The sequence below is a fragment of the Electrophorus electricus genome, chromosome 8, assembly GCF_013358815.1.
Source record: "Electrophorus electricus isolate fEleEle1 chromosome 8, fEleEle1.pri, whole genome shotgun sequence".
NCBI lineage: Eukaryota > Metazoa > Chordata > Actinopteri > Gymnotiformes > Gymnotidae > Electrophorus > Electrophorus electricus.
The window spans coordinates 5,339,009-5,357,299 of record NC_049542.1 but is presented as its reverse complement, the minus strand read 5'-3'; the positions used below and the strand labels follow the sequence as shown (position 1 = coordinate 5,357,299).

The window sequence follows — 18,291 nt, the reverse complement described above, 5'->3', positions numbered from 1 at the left end:
GTAACTGGCGAGATCCGAATCGTAATGCTCTAAACCATGGCTCTCGGTTCAGTCTCTTCCATTGGTGTTTTTATGGAGCAATAAACGAAACAGTAAAGAAAAGCAAACACCCAGGAGACGGACAATTTATCTTTTTATTACTTAAAGCATCAAGCTCATAGTACAGATATACTTAGCACATCTTGACCAACCAAAGAAATAGCAAGAGAGAATTAAAAGAGCAGACTTTCCTTTTCCCTGCACCTCCAAACCACAACCCCTGCAGCAGATCACCCACTCTTCCTTTAATGAGTGCCATCTCACCCACCAGGGAGAGGCAAGAGAGAGGAAACAATTAAATTAAACCACAGGTGGTCAACGCTTTACCTCTGAAAAGGAGGGTGGGGGCAAATAATTTTATATATGACATAACTAGAATAAAAATGCACCCTTCACAGAATCTCAGGGATGCAGGTGTTACATTTCATTTGTCATGTAAATAATAATAGTAAAAAACAAACAAACAAACAAACAAACAAACACCTCTCGGATTGCTCCAAGCACCCTGGCAAGAGCCAAACTTCACCTCAACTGCCAAGACCACCTTAATCATGCTTAGTTACTCTGCCATGACAGGGCTCATGGTCTTTGTAGAGAACATGATTGCCCATCATGGCTGAGAAGTTGCAGACCTAGTTCAGGCTTACAGTGTAGAGCGCCAAAGGCTGCTTTGGGACTGTTTCTAGATCAGAGGTGCTGGTAAAATCGCACCTGGATCTATGCAAACGTTAAAAGGGGGAAAACCGTTCCCAGATCAGGACCCGTGATGGTTACTTTAAGGTAAATAAGCCTAGAATTATTGCAAGGTTGCTGAACCTATGCCTAAGAAACTTGCTGAGATTGAGCTGTGCTCAATACTGTCCTATTTAAAAAAAAAAAAAAAAAAAAAAAAAAAAGTGTATTGTAGATATATAGAACTCATTTCAAAATATAGCAGTCTGGGTAAAATACCAGAACTGTTTCTGTGCTAGATTACATTAAAATTTCACTGATCTATGAGTATCCAATATACTCCATATAATTACAAGCAAAAAACACCCTAGATCACGTGGAAATCTGTTTGCACAAAAAAAAGGTCAGAACACCAACTCTTCTGCCACCAGTTCAAATAAACATTGGGAAGGAAGGGTGGGCGTGTCCACTTCCAAAACCCATTCTAACCATCCAGAGTCGGAGGGGCGACAGCACTGGACACCAAGACAGAAAAGAGGTGAGGCACAGACACAGGACGGTGCACCCTCACGTCACTACTGACATGCAGTACAGAACACCATCTTTCCCTCGCTCAACAAGAGAACAAAAAGGAAAGGGATGGAGAGAAGAGGGGGTGGGGGGGAGGTGCCAATGGGGTCATTTTTTGTGGGGGGAAAAACAACAAAAAACAAACAGGTTTGCACAATAAAATTAAAACAGTTTATGCAACTGTTAAATGTGGAATGATCTGGGAGAACCCCCGACATGCTCAGATCAGTGCGTGTCTGCCACATTCTGTACAGATAGAGTGTGCGTGCGCGAGTGTGTAAAATGGAAAGCGCTTTGTGGGGCAATCTTTGCAGTAAGCATGGCGTCTGCCCCGCCGTTTTCGATTGAGTACAGGGTGTGCATAGCAGTCAGGAGCTGCAGCGGCCAGCCAGCGGGAGGGGTCTGGACAATGTGTGTGCCAGATTGGTCAATTCCACCTCAGACATTCCATATCACTGCTCGAGATCCCCTCCCCAGCAGCCTTTACATTCAGCTTGGACCAAAAAAAGAGGACAGGCTACAAAATAAACAACTAAAATGGCTCGAAGGGGGCTAATCCTTATCCAGAATGTGAACCACTGCAAAAAGAGGGGCTTGGTACGCTATGAGTTTTAAAGTGCAGCTTGATAGTTACATTTTTTTTTTCTCTTTACAGGATTTTACATTTTTCTTTACACTCAAATTAGCAATACAGTCATAAGGAAAAGGCACAGTGTGGTGTGTTAGGAGTGGGGCGTAGGGGGAGGATGGCAAAATTTCATTTCATAAAAACAAAAAGGTAGTGGTATCCTCTGAGAACGCCGCTGTCCCTTCTCCTGGTGCCAACATAGTGAGAGCGAAACTGCTGTATCTTAATGAAGTAGCGACTGATGTGGAACTTAAAGATTTACCTAGATCACAACCACAAGAGTCAACAGAATTTAGTTTGTACTTGAGTGCATGGGCTGAAATGAAACCTAGAACTGATCAAGTGTGATCACTGACCAGAGCGCGTTTGGGGGAGCGGCCAACTCACACAGCATACCTGCACGCATCTGAGCACGTCAGGGCCCTTGCCTAGGGGGGGCGGAAACCCTGTCTGTGGAGGATGAGGGGAGAGGTCTGCAGGAAGGGAAGGGAGCGTGGCGTGCGCATCGCACACGCCATGCTGGATAACTCTACATGCACTTCAAGATCACAGCAAGAGTGAGCTATAATATCTACACGGACACGACGAGAGCTTTCATGCAAGATATCTACGTTATCGGTACGGGGATGCTTACGGGTTAAACTCGCAACACAGCTACATAGACGGGATTCCGGGACAGGGGGGAGGCGGAGCATCAGAAGGAGGTGGTGGGTGTGGCTAGGCATGCCACACCTTACAGCCTTCTTTTTGCGCCTCCTCATTAGCGGGCCTCAGCTTTGCTGGCTCTGCTGCGGCTTCTTGGCGTAACTGTTGAAGACGAAGTTGTAGTCGTTGAAGTGGGCGAGCTGGCGGTCGAGGTGCCTGTAGCCCTCGAGCTTTTGTGCAGTGGAGAAGACGCTGCGACATTTGGAGCTCTGCCATGGAAACAAATCACCACGCCAACAGGTATGGAAATGAACAGGTGGCTCACAGCATTGGAAGCCTATAGGAACACTTACTGTAGACCTTGAAGTCAGCCATTTTCAGCGATGCCTGACGGAGGTTCGCGAGGGGACGGCGTACCTGATTAACAAAAAGTGTAGTCACAAATTTCCCTGGCTTGAAGACATCCACGACTTTTCGCACAAGCTCGTCGTAAGTCGTCTGGGAAAGGTTGGTTTCGAAACTAACATAGGAGAACTCCGGCTCGGGGGTGATGTGAATCGTCCAGTAAGTTCCCTGCAAGAAGACAATTTGAGTCGGTCACTATAGAAAATTCCACTTATATGTGCAAATTAAATGGGTGCAACAAGTGCATGTTTTGAGCCTCTTGCATCCAAACATTCCTGAGCTCGGTTAATGAAGGGGTGTGGAATACGTCCCTGTTGACACATTTGGAAATGAAACTGAACCAAAGTGTGGACCTGCTTGGAGAGGAAAACAAACTGTCGACCAGACTGAAAATCTGCACACTAGACTACTTCCAAAGAAGAACAAACAAAAAAATAAATAAATAAATAAATAAAAATATAGTACATACATCCGTTTTCATTCCATTCATGGAGTATCCACAAGGGTTGAACATTGTGGCATCAATCACAGAACCTGGAATCAGGTCACGAATTCCACTCATCTGTGGGGCAGGAAGAGCATGTCCTATGTTAGCAGTATACAACATAGCAGGGGCATGCTGTGGGACGTCAAACTGGCTGTTGTCAACCACCAATGTGGCATGGAGTCATGGGATTTTCCAACCCCATATAAATGTCACTCAAGAGTATCATGACAAAAGGTAGAGAGAAAAAGATCGAAAAAGTACGCACACGAGTGACATCACTAGCGGAAACACCATCTTTCATGTAGAACTGGTCCATCACGGCTGGGTCAAGATCGCTCATCAGAATCTCCAGCGTCTGGTCTGCCTGGTTGTTCTCCCAGCACTCCGGCAGCTCCAGAGTAAACAAGTACCTAGTAAACAAACATTAAAACTCAAATTAAGCCCAAAATATGTACAGCAACAGTAATATTTTCCATGTATAAATGATCTTGCAGTTGAACAGAAGCCAAAGCCTACCAGCAGTCAGAGTTCAGACGACCCATACAGTAGGCTGCTCCATCTGAAAACAGGAAGAAAGTAACAAGTCCTTTCAGTTAGAATTTATACTAACCAGCAAATGACTTTCTAGAAATTACCCAATCCGATCTTAAACTTAACCAGATTTCTGGATTTGATCTAAACTAGCAAGCCAATTTGTGGTTATAAAGTACCCCTGTGGAACATGGTGCCTTGTTCTGGCTTTAGAGGTGTGTTGGAAAGAGTACTTGGGAAAATCTGGCTGAGAAATTCCACTTCCTCCTCAAAGTTGCGGTGAGGGAACTCCTGATGGGTGGGCTTCATGAAGTTCTTACGAGAGTAGAAGAAGTTCTGTACAATAGAATAAAAAAAATAAAATAAAAAAAAATACAGCTCAGCTGTCGCCACTCAGGCTAACTTTTGTTCAGTTTAGAGCACGTTTGCTTCCTCCCCCCACAAACAAAACAGAAGATACATCAGAGGCCTAAGCATAAAGCAACAGATGTAAGGCAATACTCCACCTTGAGGGCTCTAGACGTGACCTAGAACATGACCTAATCCAGGGGGATGGGGGAGGATGACCCAACTGAACCGAAATATGGAATATTCATCATACATGATGACCATTTAGGTTATGCTGTACAACATACAATGAATTGTGGCAAATTGTACTCCGTTTCATTCATTCACTCTTAGGGATCAATAAAATACTTTCAAATTTTATTCGATATAGATCGTGTAATCCCTGATACAATAAATTAAATAGAATACATTACATTTTATATGTATAGACAATTATCTACTTACTGAAATGTGCTTATTCCCCCTTATACGTTTAGGCCTAGATAGGCAGAATCAGAACAGTCTGGGATGCCTTGGTTAAGATCACTGGTGCTTCTCTACTACACTCATTGTTTTGTTTTTTTTTTGGTAGTATGGAGAAATACGTTACACATTTATTGTAATCTGTGTGTTTTTAATAAACAAACTATTACTATTTTAAATCTAAGATTGCGCAAAACAGGCCTCAAAACCCCCAGACCCCATCTCTAGGATCGACTTCATCGACACAAACAAGCTTCAGTTCTGGTTAACTGCTTTCAGCAGCCTGCTGAAGACCAGCCTCACGAATCTACAGCGATGGGGGCAGGGGCCATGACCCCAAGGCCTTGGCGTTCTCCACGAGCGATAACACACCTCGATGGCATCAAAGCCGCAGTATTCGCGTGCCAGCTCCAACAGAGGCACCAGCGCTTGCAGTAAGAGGGTGGTCCCGCATGTCTTCAAAATGAAACGTCTCTTGGAGACAAACATGCTACTCTCACTGGAAGGCAACAAACACACACACACACACACACACAAATCATTCTGCTTTGCCAGCTCATGTTGATGAGGAAAAGCCTGCTTGTCTCCTATTCACAGGAAATGACACAGGAAACCTTCAGCACCTGCAGATATACTATGGCTGCTTCCTACACCCACTATGGCTCAGCTCACACACTACTTTTAATGCTCAAATTTAAGAGGTGCTTCTGTTATGAATTTCTAGGACTAAATAATTTATTTAACTGAACAGACAATGTGCAGGTGACTGAGCAATATCAAGTGGGTGTGAATGCAGTTAAAAGAACAGAAGGAATGAAAAACAAATGGTCATGACAGGAACAACAGGATTTGAAAGGAACAGATAGATTAATGGATATTGTTTAAGATCCCCCACTCTGTCACTCTGCAACCTGAAGAGATGAGAGATAGATAGAGAGAGAAAGAGAGAGAGACTCTCACCTGAGTATATATGCTTCCTGCCTGTCAGTCTTTGTCACACTTATGATCAAACAATGCACATTCTCCAGAAGTTTGTCCCACTCAAACCTGCAAAAGCGCAAAGCTCATGTCAACACGCAAGATCACTGCAGAATATCAGCACTGAGAAGTAGCCCAACACTTGAAGCAGCACTCTGATGCCCCTTTAAGCTTGTGCAACATATGCATTTAGTTATAACTGTATGTGGAATCCTTTTAGGCTCCATGACTACCTGGAATGATATTACTGTGACTAAGCAATGACTACAGGCTCAGAGGAAATGTATGCAATTTGTTTTGGAACGTTCGACTGATGCTCCAACCAATCTACTAGCTACTACAACTCCAGCTACTTAAAAAAAGTCTACTTCAGAAGAAGTACAAACAGATGTTTAACTAAAGCTTCACAAGCACCTCAAGTTCTCACTGTGGGTTTGTTACATATTACAAACCATGTGTTCCACAGCAGCTAACATGACAGACGCAGGCGTGCACACTTGCGCACATGTGCGCGCACCCCCCCCCAGCCAAGGTTGCAAGCAACTCCAGTCTGCTGACTAGACAAGACCAAAGCGACAGCATTGGACATAATCATGCCTCCACGCAAACACAGTGAAACACATCATCTGTATAAGGCCTACTCATTGTTGCAGGTGATTTCACACCCAACACCCACTTGTCCCGATCAGCTAACCGCTCCTAGGGCTTTCTGTTACTGAGCACTGTGAGCCTCACACAGCAGGCATTAGACCTCTTTTGCACAATTGTAGCATACGTATTTTAAACATGTGGCACAGCTTAAACCCCATCCACAGCTCTCCTCCCATGCCCCGAGAAAACAGAAACTGCTGCTATTTTTGGGTGCCCAAAGGTGACAGAGGGGTGAGTGCATGCATGTGTGCGTGCATGCGTAGATGGAGCAGGGACAGCTCTGGGTTCTGAAGGGCATGACAAAAGGAAGATACTGCTCTCTCTGTGACCGGTCCAAAACAGACCATGTGCACAGAAACCACTGACCCCCCCCCCCCCAAAAAAAAAAAAAAAATTAAAAAAAATCACTAATGACACACATACTAGCACCAAATTAGAACCACTGTCACAATACTACACACAAATATCAAGAAACAGCAAAATTTGCATCATGTATAAATGTTTCTGCAGATTAGTGAGACAAGAGAAGCAAGGCTTTCCACTGTGTGTAACTGTACTGTCTCTTGTATAGACACAAAATCAGAGCAATCTAAAACATCGCAACTCTGGCCATCTGTTAACAACAAACAAAATGGTGGGCACTGTTAAATTCACCTCCAATGGGAATGTTTAAGAAGCTGAAAGATTTTTTTCCCCACCTTCTTCATTCCCTTATCTCTTTCTCACCCAATCACTCGAGCAAGCGCACACACAGATTTGTGAATTAGGTGCCCTCGTGGACTTATTTGGCCATTGGCCGAATTCCAGCACCCATGATTCTTTCCCTGTGTCTGTGACTGCTTAATCTTTCCTGGCTGTAAGCTAATACAGCTCTGCATTGATTCTGAGCTCCCTCCAGACACCATAGCTACAGTTATCAGGTTTCAGTGCCAAGAAATCACAGGCTCTCCCCGGACGTTCCCAGAACGAGGCGGCTCAATTTAGGAAGACTGCAGAATAATCTGGCGAGTGGCCAGACTGGTACTCTAAAGAAAGATCGGTAGTATGCAAATCCATTCATGGATGTCAGCATTTTAGTATTTTCTCAGTGCCAGCACAACTGGCTCAAACCATGAAGGGCTTAGAAATATGACATGCTGCATTACCACAGGGAGAGTATGTCAACGCATTAAATTTTGGTACTCTCCTGGAGTGAATTTGATGAATAATAACCCACCAGCAACTACATAATCACCTGTGGCCATATGGCATAAAACCAAGAAAAGATAGTATAGTCAGTTTACATAAATAGCATCACTCATATGCTCCCCCAGTTTGTGCTGACCAAAGTTTGTACATACTCAATCTTATCTCGAGTATGCGATCAAATAAATAGCATCTGCTATAGTTACTGAAAGAAGGCGCATTGGGAGTAGCCTAGACCAAGAGGTGCTGCAGGGTCTTGTTTTAGATCACGGCACATAAAAAGCTTAAATATGACCATGGCAGAAAGTGCGCAATCAAAGACCACCTCCAGCAGACCCACGTCACGTTCTGATGAAGGGGTAAGATCCAACCAGGCGTCCCCCGCGGTACGTTCACCTCGCAGTCCACCAATCAACCAGCAGGGAGGAGATTCTGCCCCACCCAGGCACCACGTGACTTTCACGTGGAATAGCGTAACCAGAGGGGTCTCTAAACTACCCGCAGACAAATAATGTTTCAAAAGTTAGCTACCCAACAACAAAACGAAAATAAATGGGTTTTTTTCTCCACAGAAACGTTGCATCGCCTTCCCCCCCAAAATGCATTAAAACGTAGTGAGTCTTGAATATGTCGACAATGATTGTAGCTGGTTGCTAATGAAAACTACACGTCAGGATAAAGTCACTTTTAACGACGCTATCCATGCAGCTAGTTGAGCCAAGTTTAACAGAACTGTTCAAATACAGGTACGCTTGTACAGTATAATTTCGTGAATTAACGTTTTGATATTGGTTCCAAAAACACGTGAAACGCACACTTGACAGGGTGATGTTGTCGTTTAATGGTCACCACGAGAACCGTCATTTATAAATATCTCGTAACACCTGTTCATTAGCTACTGCAGGTGTTGTAAATCGTGTGTGACAGGTTGGCAATGCGGCAGGTTTTTAAGAACTGACTGCAGAAGCACCGGACGCCGCATTTGACCGAATGCCGTCGCATGTTCGGGCCCGCGTTTCTCGGGACAGAAACAGAAAATAACTAACAGCCGACCGCTCATCACTCGATTTTACACGAATTGTTGTAAACACGTCGCTAGCTGTAAGAGGCTACAGAAGCGTTATTATACTGTTAGATGCGGGTTAAACTTATTTTTCCAAGTTATTAACCAGCAGTTAACGTCAGGGTTGAGAATCCGCGTGCAGCGGCGGCTAACGTTAGTTAACGCGCCATGTTCAACAGCCGTCTCCTCATTCTATGGAACTGATATTAGCCACCTAGCTAACCAACAGCTGCCTAATCACCTTGCTTTTTTATTCACGTTATTGAGCCATATCGTTATATCCTTTGACAGTATTGCTGAAAGCATACAAGTATTTGGGTCCAGTTGCATGTACAAGTACACCAGATCCTAACCGTGGCCCCCAAGAAATCGTAAAGAGGAAGAGGGGACAGCTAGGCTAGGTTAGCCAACATGTCTCGGCTGGCTGGCGCTTAGCAGCAGTTCAATTTACAAGTTACCCTTAAAATTCAATGTTTCCAACCATATTAAAATTGAAACTGGCTGCTTTGTTTTGCCCATTTGCGTCATAGTCTAAAAACATGATCTGAAATTCTATGAATAACGCAGTCCGAAAATCAGACAGTTGGGTTAACCTAGAGATTATCAGAGCTGGCCTGGGCGCAAATGAATGACTGACTAGGGGGGATGGTGTCTTAGTAAACCAACACAGCCATCACCCATGTTTGCTAGCCGATTTCTTGATCTTATCAACATCAGACATATAAAACACTGAACAAAAATAAAGTTTGCCATCTGGTAAGAGTAGTTAATGTTTTATTATAGGAAAAGCTGTTCTTACTGAAACACTGTCTGCGGGCGACCTGCCAGGGCGCAGGCTTAACATGGGGAAATTCCTGGTGCATCATGGTTTTCGATAATTTGACCAACCTTGGGATAGTGCGAAGGTCCTCGGTTCCTTTGGTCTCATCTTGTCGAGAGAACCACACCTCCAACAGCTTCTCGGTCCCCTCGAAGAAGTGTGCACCGTTTTCCTCCATCGTGAGACAACAGACACCAACAACAGAAATTAAAATGTATGTTGGATTTCAGCTTATTAGGTCCTTGCTTGGTAGATATAATTTATGATCTTAATACAGTCCTTAAACAGTCCAGATGTTGTTTTCTTGGTTTTGCCTACTTCCCCTTTTCAGAGAATACCGTGAGCGAGTGCTAGCTAATATCGCCGGCCATACTGTGTAAGCGCAGTTTCCAGGGTGCACAGGGGTTTCATTAACCTACCCTTGTACGTCACCCTCAATGTAAGCCAATCACAAAAAAGAGTCGTCCTCCTTTAACTTGTGATTGGCTTTAGTTACTGTCAATATTATGGAACCTTCGCAAACGTATAGGCTATGTGAGGACTGGTGTCGTAGGCGGTTTGTATGTCCATCTGCAGATGTGTAAGGAAAAACAAAACTGATATTATTAAAATATTACAGTACAACGTCGAGCAGACTTTCACTTAGCCTATAATAATTATAAATGATTTCAAAGACCACAATCTCTACACGTGATGTAAATACTCATTTAGGAATGGTCACACTTCGCTCACTCAGGTACACAGAATTGCTTATTTATAATATTTACACCAGTCTTATATAAAGGCAAGACCACGGCGATTCGCAGAATAGGCTTGTCGTCATTTCAGTTGCATTAAATAATACACAGGACAAAGTTTTCATTGTGTTTGAGGTCAGCAGTCTGGTTTATGATGGCAAATAAAAAACATACGTGAAATATTAATTCTCTAACCCCAGCATTTTTGAGAGCGAATAATGACTACGCAAGTTCAATAACCGCAACGTGCTGTGCGGATTGTAGTTTCCGGAACACTACATCGTTCCGATTCAAACAAGGCTGTTGCTCTAAGAAAACTACATTCCCCAGAAAGCATTGCGTACCAATAAAAAACGTCAACGAGCCAGTGAACATTAAGCGGAGCAGACCAAAATCCCAAACAAGGAAATGGTGGGGGAATAAAACGATCAGATTATTTAATTAATGCATGTAATAATTAATATTTTATTTTATTGTAAATTAAGAAATATTTATGGGTTAAAATGGATTACGACTTCAAAACAAAGCTCGCCGCCGAAAGGGAGAAAGTGGAAGATCTCTTCGAATATGAAGGTTGCAAAGTGGGTCGCGGCACCTACGGGCATGTTTATAAAGCTAAACGCAAAGACGGGTAAGAGAGCGAGAAAATGTTATTGTTTGTTTTGTTTCGATGATTGAATGGTACTTTAACGATTCATAGGCTTGCAGGATGTGCGTGGCGATTGTAAGAGTCGCCCTGACCTAAGCCCGTGGCTGTTTTTGTTTTTATACACACACACACTCTCACGGCGGTCCTCCCCCAAAACAACGCCGTGCTTGTGTTTATTTTACATGAGAAGACGGTGAACGTGAAGCACGACCATGCAACACACACATTCAACGTGGAAGAGATTATTATACAGTTACAGATTAACCCACTCTGTTTTATTGTCTCTGCGTTTTTACGTAAGGCTCAAAATATGGCAAAACAGCTAAACAAATCTAGAAGTACAAACAACATACACTAAATCATCTATTGAGGACGCCAAGATTCGTTCAAGTATCGCAAGTGTTTTCTGCCAGTTTTGAGGCTGTTGACTTTGCATGACTGTGACGGACACCCTCTCTTTCCATAGCGCTGGTTAAAAAACAAACGCTTCCAGTTATTCATATTTAAAATTGCTCTAACATCCAATGTCTGATTTAGGATTGGCCTTCTTTCCATACATGTGGATCTAAAATGTTGCGTTCCAACTACGAGTTTTCAGTATGGGTTAGCTTAGGTCTGCTAAGAAAGCCTATTAGTGCAAGCAGTGCTAAAAGGTGCAGTGCAATATCGTTGAAACTGTTCCTCGAGAAACTGAGAAAAGCTTGCTCTCTGCTTTTATGACAATGATAGTTAGAGTGGACTAGTTCCCTACTTGCATAAATGTACTGACGTTTTTTTTTTCTGCGGTAAAAATAGTTTTTAAATCTTAACCCATTTCTTGCTGATTCAGCCAAAGAGTTGATTTTTAAAAAAAATCATAGTAGATTTGTTAGTGTCTTAGACTTATTTCAGGTGGGTTTTCCCCCTTCACAGACAAACACTCCCCATTTAGGTTGCAATTAGGCCTGTTGTTCATGGTTGAGAAAATAGTGATGAAACATAAAGATGTCAAACATTAAACTTAAAGATGATGGATGTGATGGAATATGCTGAGTGTGAACAAAACAGAAAGAGCTCAGGGAGGTAGTGTGAAGTCTTCTGCATCCACTCCTCTGAACCGGTCTCCTTGAATTTGTGCTGTCTCTACCATTCTGTAAAATAAAACCTGTTAGCAACTGTAAAACTGAAAGCAAGGCTCCTCATCAGCTGCAAGTTTCAGACCGCATCTCCCATTGTGTGCCTATTGTGATCCTTGAGATTTCCTACTTTATCTGCAGCTATTTTCTCTTCTGATAATAAACTAAGGACTTTATAAGGGTTTTACAAGACCCAAAAACACAGAACAAATATTGTACTTTGTGAAATCAAAATGTCTCTTTGTCACTGGAGATACTGTGAAGCCAAGGTGAGCAGCTCCTCTCTAGAGGGACAGAATCCAGTACAATTTGATCATTTTCATACTTAAGCACCTGATTTGACTCAAATCAGTTTCAGCACTTCACTTCCAGGTTCAGCACTTTGTTACCAGGTTTGGCAGGTGTCTGAGGAGTGAAATCGCTGAATTGTGCTGGACTCCAGTCATGCAGGAAGCAGGTCGGGCGCCTGGCCTCTAAACATTGTGGGGCTTTTGGCAAAGTTGTATTATTTAAAGTATTTACAGGAATAATTTTCATCCACATAGGGCTTCCATAGCAGTGGTTGCTATGTGTGCAAGCTTATTTTCATTCAGTAAAAAAAGACACACAAACACTTTTCCTAACTTCTCCAAACCAAAACAAATTGATAAACAAAAATATAAGTTTTAGAACTTCTCACCATACATGACTACGCACGGCCCTGTCCAACTTTGGCACTGTGGCTGAACATTTCAACTCATCTGTAAACTCAGAGCCGTTCCTCAGTTGCACGTTCTGCTCCTCTGTTCACTGCTTTACTGGTAACGCACAGCTGTTGTGGCATTTGAAAACAAAGAAGTGTGTGTGGACATCACGTTTTGTTCCTGTTTTTGTCTGTGCTCCAAGCACTTTGTGCATTTGTTCCAGTAGCTGCTACGTACATGTTGAGAATAGCGTTGTTGCTTGGTGAGAGTGAGCTCAGGATGTCTGGTGCCGGATTTGGTCCTGCTACCAGCGGTGAACTGACAGTGCTGTGAGCAGGGTGTCATTTCACATGATGAAGTGGCGCTCGCAACCAGCCAGAGCGTTGAGTAAGAATCTTGACCTGGATTTGGCTTTTGCCCTTTGCGTCCCCAGTGAATAAGGTTTAGCCAACATAGGCGTATGTTGTTGACTCCAGATGTCCAGACTGCAGGTCATATGAAATGCCTTCTATAATGACATGAAAAGGTACACAATATAGCATAGTCTTCTATTCTTTTAATTTTATTCTTCATTTTAAATGCAGCCACAATTAGATGACCAAATTGCTCACCTCCATAATTGGCATATTTCATATTTGTTGTTGTTTTGTGGCTTTATTTGTGTAGATTACATTGCAGTGGATGGACCACTTGATACTAGTGTAAAAACTCATTTTGGCACCTGGCAAGCAGAGTGAAAAGCCAATCCAAACATTTTGGCTTTCACATAATAGCCTGCAGTTCTTGACATTTCAGCATATTTTCCCGTTTAACCCAGAGTGCAACATAAAAGTAATTGTAAATGTAACTGAGAGCTAAATGACTTCTTTCTGCTCAGGACATTGCATTGCTTAAGTTATCAAGCTTCCTGCTGTTAGATGGCAGCCAATATCTGTGCTGTTGATCTGCCATAAAGCCGTTTTCTCTCTCTCTCTCTCTCTCTCTCTCTCTCTCTCTCTCTCTCTCTCTCTCTCTCTCTCTCTCCCTTCTTCCGTATTTCCGTGTTTGGTGTCACATTTGCCTAACTTGCCTCACCGTGCCTAAATCTCGCCGCCCCTGAGGCTCACTGCGCGCACACAAGCACGTGTTGCAAAGACTAGCCTAATTCACTTTAAATCAGCAGGACGTTTACTTCCATACATTTTGTGCCATTGTAATTAAAAACCAGACCTTGTGCATCGTTTCCCTCTGTGAAGCCCTTCAGTGTTAGCTTACAGCAGCATCGGAGATGCTCGTGTTTGAAATGTCCCATGCAATGACCGAGCGCACTCATAATTGCTTTGTGGTTTCTATCCTGTGAGACACAAGCTTTCCAAAAGCCTAGATATTATATTTTGTAGCAAATAGTTTTTGTCACCAGGCAGGTGTGATGTGTACAGTCCTTAATGTAGGCAAAACTGTGTTCGCTACCATACTGTGGGCCTTAAATCAAAAGCCTGTCTGTTCGTACAGAGCAGTGATCTGGGATTGGCATACCTACTCCACACCTGAGCTCCATTCATTTAGTCAAGGGCACAAATCCAGCCATAAATGTTTGTCGTGTTTGTCGGGGAGCAATTTGACATTCGGATGTGCATGAGCGCTGCACTTATGGCCCATGTTGAGGTGGCTGCATGTTGACTAAAGGTAGTACCAGTTTCACCGTTGTTTTCAGGGGCAGAGATTCTTCTGTCCCACAGGATTTCCTCAAAAATGTTTATTGTGAATTGGAATTTAATAACTTGTTAAACTTCAGAAAGACCAGCAATTGTGATGGATATGGTTTATCATAAATTATCGTGATATTTTGCCGAATCATCCGCTCCAACACCTATTTTCCCATTTTGTACCATTTTGCATTGTGCTATGACCCTTCTGGGGAAGCTCAGGTGACTTCAGGACTTCTTGCTGAATCCGTGATCCGCTTTTGGAACTCAGCATACTTAAACGTGTCTTTTCACATCACAAATACAAAACCACCTCACCTGAAGCCAAAGGTTCACTGTCCTCTGATAACTGTGGCTGGCAGTTTGAAAAGTTGATTACTATTTTTGTATCACAGGACACGTGACGGTCTACAACCTCAGTCATTGCCTCAACTTCTGCACCAGTTCGAATGATTGTAACCTGACTATTAGTAAACTAGAAGGTTGGACTAACGTAATTCAGAAACTGTAACTGTTGCTTTTGAAACAGTTCATGGCAAATAATCACACCATAAACTATGTTGGCCTTTGTCTGGGTTACATGTGCAGTCTGTTTGGTCTGTGTGCAGGAAGGATGAGAAGGAGTATGCCCTCAAGCAGATCGAAGGTACAGGCATCTCCATGTCGGCTTGCCGGGAGATCGCGGTGAGTAGGCCACTTCATCAACCTTCCCCAACCTCTGGCACATGGGATGATGAACATGATCTGTCATGTAGTTCCAAGGCTCTGATGTCGACCTTCTGGTTATCTCTGTTATTGTCCTCAAATGTTCAAAGTGTCATTTGTTTAGCTTTAAAATGCCTAGATGTCATGCATAGAAAGTCACGATAGGTGTCAAGGGAGAAAATGAAATGATCAGTTTACTCTCTGGTGGTGTTTTCACACTGCACACTGAATGTTTTTCCTTCCCTACATAAACGTGGCTACCCGCTATTTGTAAAGTAGTAGATGCCGTGTAGGATATAGGAGATCTTGAGCTCAGTGGTCTGTTGAATGCTGATTGGAGCTGTACTTCATGCTAGATATTTGTGTGAACTCTAGCACTCTGCCACTTTGCTGCAAAGCAGAATCTAATCAAATATTTCTCTACCTTGTGCTGTCTCACACACTAGGAAGAAAGTTGCAAGGATAGCTTTATGAAATAGGAAAGAATATCACATTCAACCCAGATTACAGTTTTGGAGAGAGTTGCATTCTAATATGTAATCTAGTCTCTTTTTAATGCATTGTTCTCAAAAATAAATAAATAAATAAATAAATAAATAAAAATAAGCAGGTGTGCTATGGCTGACTGAAACTTTCAGAATTTTCATATGCAAAATGAACAAGAACAAACCGCTGTATCGCTGGAATAGTAACTATGAGTGAAAACCTGAGTAATAATATATTCTAGGCCCATGGCCTCCTAGTTAATGATTAAGGGCCAAACACCTAATGAGCTATCTATAGCATTTCCTTGTTTCTGAGTTGCTATTGGAGTCAGTTTCAGGCATTATGGTTTGAAGGTACCCAGATCAGGGGAGTACTATGGAACAGGCCAGTTGAATGGCTGGCTGTCTCGCATTCCATCGTAGCCATGGTGGTAGATGACATACATGCTAGCTAAGCATCACGTTAACTGGGCTATCCAAACAGCTAGAACACACACTGCTGAGCAAGCCTACGCTTATCCTGTTTAATATTTCAGCCAAACATAATAATAGCTCTTCTGCCTTGGTGCCTTGGGCCCTGTTCTGCTGGGATAGGCTCCACCCCGACCCGCCACCCTGAACAGGATTAAGCAACTGGTTTAGATGATGAATGACTGGATGAATAATAATAATAGTTCATACCTAACTGCTGCTATGTGTTCTTGCTAAAAATACATCTGTGATCATGACTGTAGAAGAAGTAACAAAGTATCCAGCAGTTCCTCTATATCACCCCGCAAACCAGGGCAAATATCTGTGTCATCTGATATCTGATCTGTTTGGTGGTTTCCGTTAGGTGTTCGAGACATAAGTCAAAGTGGGAGCTGTGGGCCTCCATGCTCTGTGGCCCTCTGCTGAAGGATGTGGCTATGCCTGACACACATGATGGCGGCCAGCAGGGGGGCAACAGAGAGACCAAGTTGGGCAGATCTGATGGTGTTTTTTTTAAAAATATGTTTGTTTTGGTTAATGTTTTGTTCCCGTTGGCACAGATTCCCTGGAGAGTGAACCATTCGGTAGCCCAGCATTCCCTACACATTGCCCAAAGTTGTCATCGATGTTAGACCCAAGTTCCCATTAAGGAATGGGGCCCTACGCACTTCAGTTGCTCCGTGCACTGTGCCCTTATCAATAAGGAGACTGTAACTGAGTGGTCAGTGGTATTAATGGTGTGGTATCTGGTATTAGAGCAGGAGCAGGAACTGTTATTTAAGAGTTTGCATTCCTCTCTGCCACCACCCAGAATGCAAGTTTGAGTGTTTTTACCAAACACAGCCTGAGAAGTACACACGTGCTCTTAAATGTGTCCACTGTGTTAACATAACACTGCCCATGAGAGCAAGATGTTGACATTTTTGTGTCATGGAAACATAAAAAATTGCTCTTCTTACGAATTCTGCTCCAAGGTGTAGTACTCAGAGCTTTCCATCTTTCGCGCTTCGGGTCGAGAGATTTTTCTAGACATGCACAAATGTCCTTGTAGAGTCAGTCCAACTATTCAAATCACTCTTAGCCCTACCTTATCTCTTAACTCCTCTCTTACATTGTTACTGGATGGTTGGGGGGAAACTATAACACTAGAAGCTATACGAAACACCCAGACAACACTGTCCTTCTGAGCGATTGGTTATTTATAAAGGGTGGACTGGTTGGAGAAGTGCATGGCTCTTGGCCAAGCTATGGGGAAGGATATGTTTAGGGTTGGAGGCAAGGGGTCATGGAGCTTTAATTAGGGTTGTGGGGCTTTAAGAAGTGTTGTGCAGCTTTTGGAGGGTCATGGAGCCTTAATAAGCATCAACGCACGCCCCCTACAGCAGGGCCCGTCAGCTGCTGTCCTACGAGCCGAACCTGTTTGAAAGCAGCCGCTGCAGATCATGAAGCTGTAGGCGGTTCGGTTGGCGTTGGTGGCTGGCGTTACTGTTAGCCTTTCGCACCAGGGTCCACGAACACACAAAATGATTCGGGATGCTTGTTCTGGAGTTGCATAAAGCCTGGTCGAAACAGAAAGCCTGGTCTGAATCAAACTTGGGAGTGCTTGAATCATATATATTTTCTCTCTGTGTTTTCTAAAGACAATTGGGGGGGACTGCAATTACATATGTATACACATAGCATGTATATATTTTTGACGCAGCCAGACTGTAACTGGATTTGTGCACTGGCCCACTGCTCCATATCACTGACACAGCCCTAAACCTCTAAATGCCAGGCGTGAAGCATGAGAGCATGCTCATCATCAGATAAAAGGGTTCGCTCACATAAGACTTGGCAGAGAGAGAGAGAGAGAGAGCGTGAGAGAGAGAGAGAGAGAGCGTGAGAGAGAGAGAGAGAGCATTGAGAGAGAGAGAGAGAGAGAGAGAACCAGCTGTGCTCGACCAGAACAATGCATGCTTTGTGCTCCTATATGACTGCTGCGTGTGCGTGTGCATGCGTACGTGTGTGTGCATGTTTTGTGTGGTGGTTGCCATGTGGTGTTGCTTTAGCTTATTGTGACTGGCTCTAAGCAAAGCATTCCTCATTTTTTCCTCATCTCAATGGTGGAAACCAAAAATGTTTTTTCAAACCTGAACTCTCCTGAATGTTTTCAGAACTTTTCCCGCTGTAAGTTGGTTGAAATGATACGGTTACTGATAAGGGTGATTGTATTTTTGTGTGTGTGTGTGTTGCACATCGTTTTGGTTTGGCGGTGAGCAAAGATCTAACAGAGTG

General features: G+C 43.3%; 2 protein-coding genes across 5 annotated transcripts in view; one reads left to right on the top strand and one right to left on the bottom strand.

Annotated features, from left to right (window-relative positions):
* Positions 1–116: 116 nt before the first annotated feature.
* On the bottom strand, positions 117–9,884 carry amd1 (adenosylmethionine decarboxylase 1). 4 transcript variants are annotated; one of them, XM_027029814.2, is made up of 9 exons: positions 9,553–9,884; positions 5,748–5,834; positions 5,160–5,286; positions 4,157–4,313; positions 3,963–4,005; positions 3,712–3,856; positions 3,429–3,521; positions 2,972–3,127; positions 117–2,823 (listed from the first exon to the last, which is right to left on the bottom strand). In XM_027029814.2, exons 1-9 carry the CDS (start codon positions 9,660–9,662, stop codon positions 2,680–2,682), a joined length of 1,062 nt encoding a protein of 353 aa, XP_026885615.1. In that variant the 5' UTR covers positions 9,663–9,884; the 3' UTR covers positions 117–2,679. The 4 variants fall into 4 exon arrangements, with proteins under 4 accessions (XP_026885615.1, XP_026885616.1, XP_026885617.1 ...); XM_027029815.2 differs by having other exon boundaries at positions 4,211–4,313; positions 9,553–9,883; XM_027029816.2 differs by lacking the exon at positions 117–2,823 and having other exon boundaries at positions 3,047–3,315.
* Positions 9,885–10,585: 701 nt separating this feature from the next.
* The window catches only part of cdk19 (cyclin-dependent kinase 19), a 34,339-nt gene continuing 26,633 nt past the window's right edge, over positions 10,586–18,291 (top strand). Inside the window, 2 exon segments of the mRNA XM_035529271.1 lie at positions 10,586–10,852; positions 14,962–15,037. Of these exon segments, the coding sequence (XP_035385164.1) occupies positions 10,725–10,852; positions 14,962–15,037 (204 nt within the window). The 5' untranslated portion in view covers positions 10,586–10,724.

Bases quoted from the DNA above. Each gene is read 5' to 3' on its own strand.
- amd1 (XM_027029814.2), bottom strand. From the start codon at position 9,662: ATGGAGGAAAACGGTGCACACTTCTTCGAGGGGACCGAGAAGCTGTTG. The intron at 3,522-3,711 runs GTGCGTACTTTT...CCTGCCCCACAG, and splicing joins CCGCTAGTGATGTCACTCGT to ATGAGTGGAATTCGTGACCT. The intron at 3,128-3,428 runs GTATGTACTATA...GTCTTCTTGCAG, and splicing joins TGAATGGAATGAAAACGGAT to GGAACTTACTGGACGATTCA.